General features: G+C 41.9%; 1 protein-coding gene across 1 annotated transcript in view; it reads left to right on the top strand.

Moving 5' to 3' along the window:
- The window catches only part of TG (thyroglobulin), a 660,241-nt gene that overhangs the window by 289,341 nt on the left and 352,551 nt on the right, over positions 1–18,349 (top strand). The window contains exons 31-34 of the mRNA XM_085604890.1: positions 4,990–5,166; positions 8,975–9,086; positions 13,384–13,463; positions 15,763–15,903. Coding sequence (XP_085461016.1) covers positions 4,990–5,166; positions 8,975–9,086; positions 13,384–13,463; positions 15,763–15,903 — 510 coding nt within the window. The remainder of the gene's footprint in view (positions 1–4,989; positions 5,167–8,974; positions 9,087–13,383; positions 13,464–15,762; positions 15,904–18,349) is intronic.

Raw genomic sequence — 18,349 nt, 5'->3', positions numbered from 1 at the left:
GAGCTGGTATCAGCAAAAGCTGAAGATAGCCAAGTATCTACCCATACCATACGAAGCATCCCACAAACCGCATAGGTATTAAATTATATCCAAGAACTTGCGCAATTATTTTGCTTGCCTTTCCATGGCAAGCTAAAAGTAGCATGTTAGCTCAACAGAAAGCAAAATTAAGAAAACGCAAAAATAAAATGAAAAATAATCATTAATTAGTAGCCTAAACTTACCCTCTGCATAGATAATTGCATAATGAGCATAAGTTACTACACCCCCACCCCCTTAGCATTTGTTTTGATTGCAATGTATAGAACAGTACTTCGGTAAATAACAATAATACAGATTTTCCATTTCTAACTCAGGCAACTTGAGCTACATTTTTCCAGCCCATGATATCATTTAGACCGCTCAGTGAACAGGAATACTGCAGTTCATGCTTACCCAACTACCACTCTTCTCCATCTATAGAACATAAACGAAGGTGGTGGCTCAGTCAAAATGTAAATACTCCTCCCATCCTCTCTAACAATATATAAGGTATATGTTTTAAGTCCATCTTGAAGAGCTCCTTCTATTCCCTGGGGACCAAAAGGGTTGATTAACAACGAATGTGTAAAGGAAGGGGGATATTTTCACCTTCTCATTACCTTTCCACCTTCTCTCAATGGGCATGCACCCATGAGGGGAATTCCATCAGCGTCTTAGCCCCAGTATTTATATTCATCGCCCATAAAGCTTTCTAAAGAGTGTAAGCCTTTCCATTTTATCACCCATCAGCCAAATATAATCTAACTAACCCTAGTAGCCTGCGACCTAGTTTTGGTTTAATTCTTGATTTATATGAATGGTGTATAAATATAATTAGAACATTGGAAGGTGGAGCACTCCATTAAATAGAATGAAGTGCTCTCTATTTCTACAGGCCGGTAAAGGCCCTCAGAGCAACATTCCAATGTTGTTTGAACAAAGGCCTCTCAGATCCCAAGGGGATTTCAATCCCCTCGGGCTCCGAAAGGCCTTTGTTTTATTTGTTAGAACATTCTGCCCTCTAGTCGATGTATGTTCTAATAGCCTTATAGGCCTTCGTAGCTGGGCTATACCGGCAATTAAAGTCCAGCTGGAGTGGGCCTTTAATAGCCGGTATAGTCCGTTACGGGAGGCTATAGAGCTATGTTATTCATTTCCTGAAACTCTTTGCTATGGGGTTCATTTCAGTATTTAGGCTGGTATCTACGAAGACTAGGGTCTCAGGGTTCTGTTGTAGGGGTTGAATGGGTTGACACATGCACTGTACCCACCACCATTAAAATCCAAACAACATATGCACAGGCATTTCAACTACCCATACTGGCCCCTCTTTCTACTGACATATACATTTCACGTGCAATACACACATCAGTCTGACACAGCCATCCTCTTTAGATTTCCTGAACTCACTGGAATTATGTGAACGCCATCAAAAAGCACCATGTATCAGCAAACCTGCAATTGCTCAAAACCTAAGGTGCAAACTCAGGCACCCCCTTTAGCCTGTCCACACATGACCCACAGTAATCCTAAAACTCTGGAATCATTCCATTACCAACAATCACACAACCTGCTGGTGCTTGATTGACATGAGTCAAACTATAAGGCAATGTAATACCATGCAGAGGTGCCGGCATAATGACTCGTCTTCACACAAACAGGGATCAGTGGAAGACATGAGGAATGTTGGGAAGCAGCTATCCAGGCACTCCAATGAGAAACACTAAGATGGGAAGACGTAGAAGAAGGGAGACACCTGCATATTAAGATATTAGAGAACATGACACAGGGCGTAGATCAGCGATACTGGGTAATAAGGACAAACAGAGATATAGACACTGAGAGGTACTTGCACATGGATACCGAGAGACATGAGCCCAGGTAAACATGATCACAGTCAGATATGTGGAGTCACAGAAAAGATGAGAGATATATGAAGGTAGACACGAACAAGTGGAGACTTAGGTACTCCATCCCGCAATACAGACTCCAGTCCATAGAAAGTCACACCTGAGTAAGTCCACAGCAATGGCTTAGGTGCCATGTATAAATCATTGGTTACATTTTATAGCTTATAAATGAAACACTCCTGCCATTAGTACTGCTACTTTCACTCTCTCAAACTTCACTTAACCTTTTACCCATGACATGGTGGGATTCACATATCTTTTTCAAGGATGTTATCACAATTTGCCACTAACACATCTGACACTAACCTCCCACTTTTCCCTGTACCTTTAAAACTCTCTTCTCAAACTTAAGACAGTTCTCTTTCTCTTTCAGCTAGGACAAGGCTTAAAACTTTCCTGTTCAAACAATCATTTTAGACGAGTCTTCCTGTCAATTTCTGAGTGGAATAATGGTACCTTATTCCTACCTTCTTCCTGCTGCTAAGGGTGGAATGGTACCCTCTAACTGCCAAGCGATAGAATGCTATGAAAAAGTAAATTGCATTACGTGGCGTAATGTATTCATGAGAAAATTGTTTTACACTAGACATGGCCTCCCTTAAATAGAAGCCAATAAAACAAAAAGAATATATATTACCAAATCCAGTTCTCCAAAACACCGAACAACTACAAGATAGCTAATTGGTTATATTAGACTCATACCCACACCAATTTTTGATAACCAATAACTCAAGTCTGACAGCAAAATGTAGATTCCTAAGTTAACATCAACCAACACATGATTTCAAAATCCATAATAAGAGTTAAAAACCCTATACGTCTAAAGTCACCCAAATACGCCATCTCGAGTCTCTCATGCCACTTCTTTTGTCATCCACCAAACCTTGAAATAATTAACTTAAGCCCTGATGTACGAAGTGCTTTTGCTTGCAAAGCCTGCGATTTACAAAATCACAGACTTGGTGACCATAAAAGCACAAATAACAATGTAATAAAGGTACTTTGAGACTTATTTTCAATGACAAAGATGAAGGGGGCATTAAAGAGGGCCTCTCCTTCTTCACTTAAAGTCACAGTGATATGCATCCATGGTTTGTAACCATAATTGCAGTCGCAAATCCCTGATAGGTTACCAACTCCAGACAATGGGTGGAAAGCCATTTGTAAAGTGGAAGATGTAGGGCAGTTTCCACCTTGAATGGTGTATGTGAGGCCTTGGGGAGAAGACAGTTGTCCATGACACCACTACCTGCTATTGCTAATGTATTTCCCTGCATGCTGATTTTTTACAGCAAAATAATTCTGATATGCAGGAAATCCACATGTAGGGATGGAGGTCTGCTGTTCCTTTCAGGCCTCCATTCTTGGATTTGCAACATTCAGTATGGTTTACAGAATGCCTTCTACCTCACACTTAATATTGAGACAAGAATTTTGTGACCTTCTGCAAATGTGCATTTGACAATGCAACTGATTACTACATGGCACACCAGTCACATTAAATGTGACCTGTGTTTTGCAACACCATCATGATCAGGCCTTGGAAGAACTTTTTACACAAAGTTAGCTAAAGAACAATTGTGGATTCAACACAGATCTGTGACTGGGGTTGAGTATCTGAAAAGTTTCAGCACTGCGCCCATCATCTCCTTGTGTTTGCTTTGTTCGCCCTAAGTTGGCAGGGTGTGCCCAGATGTGGGTCCCTTGCTCACTTTGCCACTAGATTCAAGCTAGCCTGGCTGATGAGGGGTGTTACCTTGAAACCAGTCCGCTTGTTTCCGGTCCAGGGATGACCTGGCTTGGCAATTCGGGCTGGACTGTTAACCTGAGGCGCATGGTCAAGACTGATTTGCATTTGGCTGGGTCTGAACTGGGGTGGCGAAGTGAGCTAAAGAATGATGATGGATTAAATCCCGATCTGTGACTGGGGGTGAGTGTCTGAAAAGTTTCAGAGCTCGGCCCAGCATCTCCTTGTGTTTGCTTTGTTCGCCCTTAGTTGTCAGGGGATGCCCAGATGTGGGTCCTTTGCTCACTTTGTCACTGGACTCAAGCTAGCCTGGCTGATGAGGGGTGTTACCTTGAAACCAGTCCCAGAATGCTTGTTTCCGGTCCAGGGATGACCTGGCTTGGCAATTCGGGCTGGACTGTCAACCTGAGGCGCAGGGTCAAGACTGATTTGCATTTGGCTGGGTCTGAACTGAGGTGGCGAAGTGAGCTAAAGAAGGATGATGGATTAAATCCAGATCTGTGACTGGGGGTGAGGGTCTGAAAAGTTTCAGCGCTCGGTCCAGCATCTCCTTGTGTTTGCTTTGTTCGCCCTAAGTTGTCAGGGGATGCCCAGATGTGGGTCCCTTGCTCACTTTGCCTCTGGATTCAAGTTAGTCTGGCTGATATGGGGTGGTAACCTGAAACTGGCCCTACGATGCTTGTTTCTGGTCCAGAGAAGACCTGGCGTGGCAAGTCGGGCTGGACTGTTCCCATGAGGCACATGATCAAGACTGATTTGCGTATAGCTGGGTCGGAACTGGGGTGGCGAAGTGAGCTAAAGAATGATGATGGATAAATCCAGATCTGTGACTGGGGGTGAGTGTCTGAAAGGGTTTCAGCGCTCTGTCCATCATGTCCTTGTGTTTGCTTGGTTAGTGTTTCAAGTCTTTTGTAACTTTTTGTACACATATGAAAATGTACAAAGAAACTCATTAACAAAACTTACAAGGTTGCACCACCTTTCTGTAGGCTTAGTTGATGTACAAGAGAGCCTGTGATAGTCTCATACATTTTCTCTCAATACCACTCTGGTAATACACGAAGTTAGAAACATGGTCGCAGAATTTACCTTTCTAACATCCTCCCTATCTTGCTAGAATTATTGCACACAAAGGAAAGAAGCCCCACAGAATGAGCTATGTTTACAAAGGCAATATACAGTATGAAATGTTCCTCCTATAGCTATGTCATACTAAAATCTTTTTTTTATATATATATATATACATAGAAAAGCAAATTGGAGATTCATCAACATTGCCTAACTGTGTACAACTGTTGTTCTTCTTTGTAGGCTGTGCGGATGAAGCTGCTGTTTGCCAATTGGCAGATCTGACGGACACTTCCAATCTGTTCTTCACATGTACCCTCTATTCACAGGCCTATGTCTGTGATAACTTTACTGATGCAATCCCTGAAAACTGCAATGTTGTACTTCCTCAGAAACCACAGCTTCTGTATAAGAAAAAAGGTGAGTCTTATAACGTTTCTCTAAACTGCATGATTATCTGAAGGACTGGCTTGAAATATTATTTAAAATGCGAAAATAACATAATGGCTGAGGGTTGGTCTCTGTGTGATGGCCATGTCTGTAAGTGGGCAAGCCTTGAAGACAGGCTTCACTCCACTGTTTACAGAAAAGCTTTGTGAATATGCTATAAAGATCTGCACATCGTATAGTATACATAAGTAATGCCAACAAACAGTAACAACATTATTATCTCCAAACAGTCGTATTGGGTGCTGACATGAAGCCAAATACTCATCCACTAGGAGTATAAATAATCTTTGCGACTATGAATAATCCAAAGATTTTAAACCAACTAGAAAGGCAACGTAGCACACCACCATAGTCTAATAATACCCCAAATTAACCATTTCCTTGGGTATTGTCCATCAATTGTAGAGTTCATAGAAAGATGTACATCATTGTCCGATCTTGGTAAGGTTGTTGTGTTGCGTTTATTTATTGTTAACCAAGTAAATGTCCAATGTTCAGAACGCAGCCAACGCGTGTTTCGCCCAAAGGGCTTTCTCAAGGCTGCATACATACAAAAAAAGGGAAAATGAAACATAAAATCTAAATAACTCCGTATATAAGTATGCAACAAAACATGGTAATCTGCACCAAACCATAAGTAAGAAAGAAAAAAGCAAGCAGATTGTACTAGAAACCATGATAAGGTCAAGACTGGAAGGAAAGCTCCAAAGAATACCACCACCAAAGATAACCCCGTATCAAGTGGAGTAGAGGATCAGAATAATAAGCTAAACAATGACCAAGTATAATACCAGATTGGAAAGTAGAAGCAAAATCTGTGAATAGTATTTAAGAAATACGTTGGCGAATAAGTGAAACCCCATAGTATAGAAGATAAATGTACTAGTGGGAGAACCGTTGTCTCACCTAAAATGGTTCAAAGTGTAGATTGTACCATAGGTGATTCTTGGTAGTATTCAACTTATTTTGTAGAATCTGCAAATAAACAATATGTATATATATGTGTATACACATATTATAATTATCAGGATGACCGTATATTCACGGCACATGGACTCCTTATAAGTTGAGGTGTTGGAAATCTTACCTAATGTGAAAATTTCCAACGGGTGATCAAATGTTTTTACGTCAAAAAATTCAAGTAATAGAGCTCCTTTTTCAGTAATGTCCAAAAGATGATTGGGACCAGTATCCGTCCTCTCTGTTGAAATGCGACAAGAAAAAACATTCTATTGTGGGTTGCCTAATAAGTACGGCGAACATGTATGTACATGAATAAGTAAGAATACTCAGTCTCTAGAAACGTATCTCAAAGATTATAGATGATACGCTGATTAATATACGATCTGGGTCTTAGTATTAATAAGATCATGTATAATTCTAATCTAGATATGTTAAATTCCCATAATGCAATATGAATGCTGGCGAGTTCCAAGCCTGAACCCATGTGTTCGGGTGGCAAGAACAACGAGCCAAATACGAGTAGGCTAAAAACAACGAAAGCATGGGTATAATTGTTTTCGAATAAAGGAACGTAACGTGCTGGTTGTTTTAAACTAAAGCATTGAATTATTCACTGACCCAATTACGTGTATGAAGATTACGAAGCAGAAACTAAAGGCCATCTACTTATCCAAGGCTGCTTATGATCGCCAGGAAAGCAACCAAGCAAAACAAACAGTCCTCCAATACCAACTGACACCACCCATTTTAGCGGGGGTATTCTTACTTAGAGAACATTGGAATATTACAGCACAGATTTATACTACTTATGTTCCGTTTATCCTAGTTCATCAACTCAAATGTTCTTCGTCATCCCTCAATGTAAGGATGCAACACCCCCTGGTCCTAATTTTTCATGTCAGTGTGTTTGCCTCGTAGGGCGGGGGTGCTGCAGACACACAAGTTCTGACAAGGATGTTCCACCCAGTCATGTGTCTTGTTCATCATGAACCACACAGAATATGGTGCTAATACAAAGGTCCTGCTCTCCAGGCCCCACTGTCTATGAGAACTCAATCTACAGGGCTGCTGGATTCTGGGCAAAATGTCATTAAAACTTAGGAAGATGCTTACATTGTTTCATATTGATCCTTTTTCACTTGGTTGTTGAGCTGGCGCCCCTATGGACAGCAACTTAATGTGAGTTATTCATAAAGTAGTAACCTCATCAGAATCTGTCTCAAAGGAGGGTCATTAAATGTACTGTGTAGACACATGACTATGGTCTTCAGGGATGGGTTGCGTGACTGAGAACATTCAAGTAAGGATTATTTCGCCACACACTGCACAGAATATCTGGCCAAGTGGCCTTGTAGTGCGTTGGAGTTAGAGATAATCTGCTTTATTTTGGGTTTTTTTCTAGTTAGCAAAATAACCTTTTTTATTTTTGAGTTTTTGTTTTCTTTTAATTTTGAGGATGTTTGTGTCTTATGAACATTGGTGCAACTGTGCTGACAAATGAAATTTTCTATAGTGATTTCTCATCATCTTTGCTCCCATCCTGAGTTCTGCTCCCCACACCACAGGCACGCCCATCTAACCTTTGTTTTCTTCAGTGAATATAAATATATACATATATGTATGTGTGTGTATATATATATATATATACACATACACAAACACACGTGTATATGTATCATAACACACATGCATATATATATCTGTATCTATATGTCTATAGACACATATACACACACACAACATGAAGTACAAAATGGGTAACCGTGTAATAAGGTTGCGTGTTGGCATCAAGGGGTTCTAGTTACATAATAAACTACAAACCCAAACGAGGAGGAGGTGCAGTTTCTCAGTCCCAAGAGATGGAAAATACATAACAATATATGTACACAGAGGTGCAGTTATGTCACTGTAGTAAAGGTTCACACTTTACTCCAGTAGACAGTCAATGTTGCAGCCTTAAGAACTTTTCTCTCCTTCAACCAATCTGCCCCAAGCTTGGAGACATTTTTGGGGGAGATACGAGAGCATGCCAAAAATGGTGCAAAAACTTTAAGAGGGTCCCAAATTCGTTTTTCACTCATCCAGAAAATGTGACTTTCCATAGTATTTTTTTCCCACCAAATTTCTATGGAATGGCAGCCTTTCTGGAGTGGGAACATACAGAACCACAATAGGGGTAGTGCGGGCAACCAGTGTTGCACGGGTTCAGGGGGATCCACAGAAGGGCAGTAGGGCACCGGTACATAAAACGGAGGGTGGAGCACACAGGAGCTGCACTGAATGAAGAACACATACACGGACTGCAGAGGTGAGGCATGATGGCACACTGGGGGGCTGATGGCTACCAGGAAAGAGGAGGCTGTAGGCCAGGCAGGAGAGCACCTCCCGGGACGGGCAGGCTGGCCAAAACCAAATGCACCACTCTATTTCTCACTCATGTGAAAGATGACAACACAAATGACATCACGTCCCTTTGGTGTTAATTTATTTAATTTGTTTTTGCCACCCATTTTAATGTTTCTTGTCTTGCTGGTGTGAGTTCCTCGTTGCAAAATATTTTGAAATTGCCTTCCCACGCTTTTATGTTTTTCACTCGAGCCCTCCTTTGTAATTCCCTCCTTTTAAATTTTTTATTCGGGCTATTTCACTCACCATATAAACATGAAATTGATAGTATCATCTTTCGTCATAAGCGATCTCATCAAGGAAGTAGTGCTCTTAGAGCAGCAGCTAGGCTATTGCACTGCTGTAAAAGTGGTTTTAAATGTTGAGCCAACCTTAACTGGTGAAATGTCGTCTCTTTTTTTGCCTCTAGTCGTCTTGGAAGAAACAGCCAAGAACTTTTACAGTCGGTTGCCCTTCCGGAAGTTAACAGGAGTTTCTGCAATAAACAAAATTACTATTACTGGAAAATCTGTTTCGAACGGGTAATGTAAAACAAACCTACGTTTGTAGCAGTATTTGTTTCACATCGTCTTTTGGTCTGAAAGCCTGTCTGCCTTGCCTGTCTGTGTGTCTGGTTTTATCTCCATCATTTCCTTCCCTTTTAGCTGTAGTGTGTCTATTTTGCACCCATGGGCATGCACAATACATCGTCTAGTGAAGGCCCCCTGCATTTGCAATTCACTTGAATGCCTAGACTTCCCCTAAAAATAAATATAACATAAAAGGGAACTTTTAAAGATATTGGTTTATTGGGGTGCTTTCCATTGCACCAAAAAGCTGCCCATTGGTCACTTTATAGGGCCCGGCATCCTAGGAGACAAGAGGCTGTAGGGACTGACCTACAAGTTCTGTAGTAGTAGTAAAATGTATCTGGTCGTTTTCGCATTCACATAAAAGGATATTCAACACAAATTAATTTAATATCCAAACATCACAATTTCAGAACAAATGCATAATTATATCGACAAGTTAAGTTGTGATTATTGTTGTAGGCCCACTACTAGATTCTGCTCGATATTAAAGCACGATCAATACTCAAGAGGTGGTACAAATTTGGTTTGGGTGCTCTCCCTCCAGGTCATCAAGAACCATGTTTCCAGCCTTGTGTTGTAATCTGATGCATTCTGGGTGTTGTATTCCTGTTTTGCTTCCATTGAACTAATTAGATTGACACACCTGAAATCAATGGCTTGTAGGTGAGAAATTCAGGACAGAAGGCAGTGTCCATAATGACCTGAATCAGGTAGTCAGCATGAAGTTGGTAGTGCTGGTGTAGGCGTGGACGTTTTCACCGAGTATGGTACGGGGTAGATTTAGGTATTGTCGCGAACATTTGATTAGACCCGCACACTAAAGGCTCACTCATCCAGCATGAGGCCTTGCAGTGTGCCTTGTAATCTTTAGATCTGAGCCCTATATGACTCACTGAACACTCAACAATATCCTGAAAAGTATAACATGTGACCATGCTCTTATGGGTGGTGGGGGGCGCTGATACGTTGTTTGGGTCCTGAACTCAGAGAGCTCTTCTTCCCGTGCTCCTGAGTTTTAGACTTTTGAACCTTGTGTATCAAATGGTCCTAGAGTTGGCTGGATGGAAGCTCTTGGTTGGAGCATCAAGTACAGCCCCAAAAATATATAGGACTGTGTTCTTGAACAGTTTGTGCATTGTGTATAAAACTTTGAATGTGAGCATAGCCTCCTCCGAGAGCCAATGGAGTGCTCTGAGAGTGGGCTTAAGGCGAACCTGCTTCTTCCAATGGTTGGACTTAGTTTTATATATCTCACAGGGCCAATACACAACCAAATCATTATTTGTACACAAACAAACACACATTATACAGAAATAAAAATACACAAGTCTTGAATATAAGGTTTATTCATGAATATTTACCAGCAGTCTTATTCTGGAATAGTTACCAGAAGTCTCCTACTCCTGTGCCTCGCAGCACCATCACAACTATGTACCAAACCTGCAGTTTCATTCTTCGCCACTTGTTTTTCAACCGATTGTCTAACTTGTTGCTTCCTCTCTTTCGTTTTATACAAAGCCAGTTGCTTACATTCCAATTCTGCCCTTGTACAAGTGATACAATTGCTCTATGTCTCCTTCACAATATCAGGCTTTGAGAACTACGCCGTCTCACTCCTGAACCTCGCTTACTTGATCATAACTAAATCTTGAGGTTCTAAGATTATGTTCTCAGTAACCTCCGTTTGTGCATTTTAAGCCTTAATCTGTTTCCTTTGCTCTTCCTCCACGTCTCTAATTCTAAATGTTCTACACATTCTAATATGGCCTCAATTTCGCCCGATATTCCCCTACTCACCAACCTGAAGGTTATCATGTCAAGGACAGTATTGGTCATCCTCTGTGCACAGCTAGCCTTGTGCACAGCATCTGTGACCCTACCAATGTGTTGTGATAAACACCCACACGGACAATAACAATTCTCTCACTTTTGCTAGTGCAGTCCACATGACCTCCAAAGTCAGCTCCTAACTTCTCAGACACACAATTGTGAATTGTACACGTATGAGGCATTCATCCCTGCCCATCATTCCTTCAAGAACCTTACATTTCCTAGCACCCTTTTTTGTGATTCAAGTCAATTGTGCGGTATCCACTGACCCAATCATATTCCTCCAAATCCAGTTGAAGGTATGCCATTTTCACCACTCATCCCACTTCTTTTCTCAATGGGTAACTCATTCACAATCCTGTAGAAGGTAGCTCTTGCCTATTCATGATGCCTTCTCAGGACTTAATACTCTTGCTATTATTCACTATCATACTACTTGCAGAACTCACTGTTTCTCTTCCATACTTTTCCACACTCTGCCACTTTGGCACACTGAGGTGTATAGTCAGCACTGCCATCACTACATTCACAATTACCTTTACTCTAGCCCCTAAACAGCAATTAATATACACAGCACATTAACCTGCCTGGTTCACATGCCTCAGGATGGATGTAGGATGTCACCTCAACTTCCCTCATCAACAGAGTTTTAAAGCAAACACAGAAAATGACTTTGTAGGTCAATGGGGAAGGTCTGAACTCAATATCCTCTGGTAATTGTCTCTAAGAACAGGGTGTGGCAGGGGACCACAACATGCTGGGCCACCAGTTCAGCCTTCCCACGCTTACTATTCCATACACCTGAAGTTAGTGCAGCCTAGCTGTGGATGTCAGCAATCCAAAGATGTGTTGTCAAATGTGACATTTCATAGTCTTTATGATTGATGCGTTGAGGAAGGAGTTGTGGGCCATAATCTAAAAATGATAGATATGCGAGGATGGATAGCACTTGACACACTCCCCTATGAAAACATGGTTGGATCTAGTGCAGAAGTTTCCAAAGTCCCCGGTAATCTCCTATGCCTAGTACTCAGATGTAGCTAGTTCTATTGCACTAAAATAAGATCCAGATCTTGAATGGCACAACAGGGTAGCCACCAATCCATTGGGGTATTGTTGTGGAGCAACCATAACCCGATGGATATTAGGAAGACATTGGGAGGATATTAGGAAGACCCTCAAGACCTGGCTCTTCGGCTAGACAGATCTGCTTACCTCCTCAGCGCCTTAAGACCCTCACGGGTGAGTAGCACGCTTAAAATTCCCCTGATTGATTGATTGATTGATTGATTGATGTGGTGCTGACGGTTGACATTCCTGTTCATGGAGATGCATGTGCAGCGGGATGTGGAGTACAGGAGATTTCATGCTGCATGTAGGTAATGCCAGCACCACAGAAACCGTCGCTGCCTGAGTGGTGACAAAAGTGCCAGAAACCAGTATAATTTAATGTCAAAAGCTCAGAGGTTCACTAAGGCCTCGTTAAGGCTGGCACCACTTGGAAATAACTGGTATCCCAAATGTTTGATATTTTCATCAAACAATTACATCTTTCTTTACAGAGCATCTAGCCTGCCTCTTGAAGGGGTTTTGTTACAGTGACCAGCAGTATGTAGGTTCTTCCTTAGTAGTGGCATTGTCAGGTGCACAGTTCATCTGGGCCCTGAAAGTTCACATTTCGGTAACATAGATTCTGTATTGCTTCCGATCACCAGCTTGGGAAGTCCAAATGGGTGGAGGGGAATTAAGGAAACGTCTTCTGGAAAGGTATAGGTAAAATAAAAAAAGTAAGAAAGATTAGTATCTTCGTCAACGAAAGTGGATTTATTTACTTTATGTTGTTCTTGACGGAACATAAGTCTGCTCCTTGGATGGAATGGCCTGTATGTGGTGTACCACAACTGCCTTGGTGAGTCTTGAAAAAATCACGAGGTCAGAGATGATACAGATATCTGAACTGCTATTCAATGTTGTATTACTTTAGCCTGTAATGTTTTCACCAGAACACATACCAATAAACAATTAGGATGTATTTGCTCATGAAAAGGACTGGCTTTCAAATTATCTGCACTGGAAGTTGAGTTTTCAGTTAATTCCACTGTAGTTTGTTTATTTTTCCCTTTGCTATTCTTCTAGTTTGTCACCTAAGTCCTAGTCTCTGTGGTCAGAGGTTTCATATTGCCCAACTCTTAGACCTTAGTGGATTTAAAGCTTATGCGTTTTTGGGAAATACCCCATTGTCCTCTGGAAAGGGGGGATTTCTAGGAACACATACGAAAGATCAAAATCAGCATGGGAATACCCTAGACCAGTGGCCATACTGATCCTGTTGTTTTCCGAACATGGGTCAAAGGCACCCTGATGGATGCTGAGGACTGTGTATTTACCTTTAGTTTGTTTCTTTTTCTCTTCTCAGCTTCTTTGATTGTGAGCGTCACTGTGATGCAGATGTTTGTTGCAAAGGATTTGGATTTTTACCTTTTCCCGGATCCCCAGGTATGATGGTTTCATACTTTTTATGTTGCTCCCACACGTGCTAAGGAGTTCTTTGCTTGCTATAAACCTGATTACGGCATGTGGCTATTATAATTTACAAGTCTACATGGGTCTATTATAATTTGTGGCATGGTGAACTGAAGATTTTTCCTGGCACAGCATCCAGATGGAGAATCTTTGTTTCATACTTAATTGCATCATGCCATATAGCAGGCAAAAAGAGTGCTAGAGGTGGGCCTGGTATTTCTGCTTGTAAATCTGTAATTCATTGACTCGCTCTTGTGAAGTAGAAGGAATAACTCTGCATGTGGAAGGTCATTTTTAAATATCAATGCACTCTCTTCCTGTGGGCATAAGGAATGCAGCGCTTGATGTTTACCATTGATTGCCCCCATGTACTGACACCAAACCAGTGAGGGCTAAGCCTTTTACCTAGAGACCCACATCCACCCGTAAGGGAGGATCCTCAAAGATGATATCCTTAGAAGCAAGAATTGACAAACTGTGAACCTTACAAGGAATCAGATACTTTCTACATACTTTATTCATAGAAGCAACAGGGCATAATTATGTATGTGCTGTCTATAAACAAGATGGGTGAAGTGTCACTTAATTAAAATACAAAATATTTACATTCAGACGTTCTTAGGTAGATAATGAAAGCTAGCATTTTAGATCCTGTATAATTGATGGGTTGCTACCATAAGAAAAGTTACTCAGTAGTTTGAAGAACGTTTGGACTTCTATTTATTTTATGTTTGTTAAGGAGCATATTGGATATGGGGTGATATACATAAAATGATACTGTGTATGGAGAATCTGGTGGACACCAGATTACAGAAATTTGGGTGTGATACAGAGGTGTGGAGGAAAAATGTCATTGTGAACATAATTGTGCCCTTCCCAGGGGTTTACATACATGAACCCTCATTTCATCCACGTGTGTTTCTCTTTCTCATACGGAAACATTAATTTGTGGAAATCAGTAAATCCTGATTCCTTGAAGCACAATTTGCATTTTACAACATTGTGGTCCTGTTTTTGTGCACTTAAGAAGGCCTAAAAATCTCAAAATGTTTAGTAGTTATAGACCTTAATATAACAATGTGTAGAGCAGTGGTTCTTAACCTTTCTACTTTTGTGGACCCCCTACTGAATCACTACTTCAAGACGGGGACCCCTGCCTAAGCAATTTCTATGATTTGAACCTCAAAACAATACACAATGATGAAGTATTTTATTTGCAAAAAAATGCAAAAGACTATGGGGTCTATTATAATGGCGATCCGCCCGCCATTATTCTCCGGCCGCCTTCCATTTCCTCCCTCCATGGGATGGCGGGGGGGACCCCGGCCGACGGAGAGACCGTCCGCCGGGAAAAGGGGCCTAACATTGTGGCGGTGTCTGCAAGTTACCGCCATCTATATTAGCATGCAGGCAGAGATGTGCCTTTCCATGGAGCCGTTGCTGCCATGGAAAGGCTTGCGGTTTTTGCCAATGGGGGCCCATTGCGGGCCCCCAGGTATTTGGGAGTGTAGGGGTGCACATGGGGGTACCTATGGTACCCCGCGGCATTGGCATGGACAAAGTGGCAGGGACTGCGCGGTGCCTGTCACCTTGTGCATGCCAATGCACGACATGTATTCTCAGCATTGTGGCGGGCGGTGCTGTGAGCACCACTCGCCACAATGCTGGGAATAGGGGATACAAAGCGATACCAAAGGGGATGATGGATGGAGCGTTTGAACAAATCAAACACTCACCCCCAGTCAACTGATCTGGGTTTAATCCATCATCATTCTTTAGCTCACTCCACCACCTCAGTTCAGACATGGCCATATGCAAATCAGTCTGACCTTGTGCCTCATGGGAACAATCCAGCCCGAACTGCCAAGCCATGTCTTCCCTGGACCGGAAACAAGCATCTTGGGACCGGTTTCGGGTTCATAATCCTCATCAGCCATGGTGGCGGTGGCATCGTAATTGCCGGTGCTGGACCGCCGCACCACTGGCGGCTGGTCCCAGCACCACTAGGGTGCCCGCCATCCTAATAGGCCCCTACATTATAATTTTAAATGGAAAGTTGCAGCTTTTCAAAATGTAGTTTTATTTCTAAGAGATGGTGCGATATGCAAGACTCTGGCATATCATTTGCCTATTTTTTTATATTTTCTGCACTGACATAAATTAAATTCTTGTTATCAGTGTTCTAATATTTTATGTTTTTATAATGTTAGCTCTAACAAAACACTGTGACTAATATCAATACTGAATATTAAAGTGTGCATGCTCTTTACAGGTGATACAGTGCTCTGCTTGATGCTCAGCAGCCTGGGAGTTCAGACCTGCAGCGAGGAACTGGAGGGTTCTTGGCGTGCTACGGAATGCGACTCGGATTCAGGCAAACTATCTGCTCCATTTGGCTGGTTTCAGAAACCTGGTAAGCATTTGATATTAGATGTACTTTAAGGTTGACAATAATATATTTAGGACAGTGGTGTAGTGCAAAATGATAGGCCAGCCCAGAAGAATGTAGTGTGGGGCCCCTTAAACTCCCATATTCCACAGATATCCATAGTCTTTGGACTGAATTGAGGGCCCTCTCATTGGTGGGACCCAATCCTAACTATGCCTCAGCGAATGAGCGCAGCGAGCGAGTGAGCATGAATGATTGTCTAACTGGAGATTTGAGAAGTTTCTACCCTTTACATTTTTTTTTTCAAAGAGTCAAATGGTGTATTTCCAGGACATTGTTTAAGAAAAGGACCAAGAGCAGTTTTACGTGCAATTTTAAAGGAGCACTTGAAATATTTCAGAAAACATAAAGTGGTGCATTTCCAGTACAATGCTTAATCAAGTGACTAAATAGCAATTTTACAGGCACCTTTAAAGGAAAACTTAAAATATTTCAATTTTTTTTATTTCTCACCAAGAGGCAAGAGTCCTTGGGGTGACTATCTCCACCATGGAACTTTTGTCAAGTATATAGTTTGCTCATCTATGATTAAAAGGGAAATTCATTAATAGTAAGAATATTTAAAATAATTGATAAAGTAAATATCAATTGAAACAATTTAATCAGGATAACACAATGACAGTATTTTGATGTAGACCCTAGCTTCAAGATTGCTTCTAATGCTGGACTTATGAATCAGTTACACTTTACATTGTACTTTTTCACTGGATTTATTTAAGCCATTAGTCACTATGCCCATCAATATTAGAGCATCATATGGCCCGCCAACAGGCCAAGTGAGGGGAGGGCATGACCTCTGTTTTACTGTTTGAGGATAAGCCTTGGATCTGGAGATCCTCAACAGACTTGCAGTAGCCTTCAGAGCTGCTGAGACTTTCCTACCAAGCCAGAAGGCTGCCTGATTGTCTACCTGTTGAACTTGGCCCTTTCTGCAGGGTCATCCCTAAACTTTTTCCCTTCACACTCCTGTTTTCTGAACCCGTTTTAATGGCTTTTAGGACTTTGCGCACTTTTCCACTGCTAACCAGTGCTAAAGTGCTTGTGCTCTTTCCTTTAAAAATAGTGAAATTGGCTTACCCCCAGTTGGCACATTTAATTTACTGGTAAGTGTTATTAGGTGCACCAAGGGCCTATAAATTAAAAGCTACTACTGGGTCTGCAGCACTGAATGTGCCACCCACATAAGTAGTCTTTTAAACATGTCTCAGGCCTGCAGCTGCACTCTGTGGTTGCAGTTTTAAACTGATATAAGTCACCCCTAGGATAGGCCCTAAAAAGCCAATAGGATGGGATACAGTATATTTAAAAAGTTGGACATGTACTTTTAACTTTTTCATGTCCTGGTAGTGGAAATCCCTTACATTTGTTTTCCACTACTGCAAGGCCTACCCCTCCCTTAGGATAACATTGAGTTCCCTTATTACATTTAAAAGTGCTAACTTTTAATTGGGAGCAAGTAGGAATATCGAGTTTGGCGTCTAAAGAATTGCAATTAAAAACACTCTTTAATGGTAAAGTTTAATTTTAAGTCACAATTCTGAAAATGCCACTTCTTATTCTAACCATTTGGAACTGCATTCCTGGGTCACGTGACTAGGGGAAGCTGGTAGTTGGTCTTTGTGTATTGTTCCCAGACAGTGAGACAAAGGAGAATAGATGTTGGCAGGATGGGCCATCTCTGACTTGATGAGGGGGAGACGCTGTCACCTACCACTCTTGCACATCACAAAGGCTTTGCCCAACATGCTCATAAAGGGTTTTGATATTAATCTTTTGTGACCCCAGATAATTTGGGGCCAGAGAAGGGAGACAGGAAATTCCAAACAGGTCTGGGAGTAGAAACCTCCAGAACCTTCTCCTACTTCTAGGTGGGCATCAAGTATCAATAATGGACCCTCAGACCCAACTCTTCAGTTCACCGCTGGACCTGTGGAAGACTCAGAAGGACTGCAGTGCTGCTGTTCAAGAAAGACTGCTGCTCTGTTGCCCTGCTGCCTGAGTGAAAGGACTGGACCTGCATCTTGACCCAGGACCACCAGAGTGACTTCAAGGGCTAGTTGTCTGGCTTCCTGACCAGTGCCTCAGGGACAGAAAAGGCATCAACCACTTTTAACACAGCACGTTGAATCTATCTACTGTGACTACTGACTACCAAGTGGTCCCAACCCAGTCCTGGACCCTTTGAAGTAAGCCTAATGGTGCTCTGGCAGCCCTGGTATGGTCCTGTCTGCAGAACCAATGCAGTGCAACAGATCTCCTCTCCGCACCTTCGCAACTGCCACTGAGCAGTGCATCCCTGACCCAAAACCTCACATCACAGCCCACAGTTTAATCGGAACTGCAACTGTATGACACATTCTTGACACAGACCTTCTCATCGCAAGCCCCTTATCGACTGCATCCTGAATGA

Source organism: Triturus cristatus, chromosome 5_1 (genome assembly GCF_964204655.1).
Source record: "Triturus cristatus chromosome 5_1, aTriCri1.1, whole genome shotgun sequence".
In the NCBI taxonomy this organism is placed as follows: Eukaryota; Metazoa; Chordata; class Amphibia; order Caudata; family Salamandridae; genus Triturus; species Triturus cristatus.
This window is presented reverse-complemented; position numbering and strand designations above follow the sequence as displayed.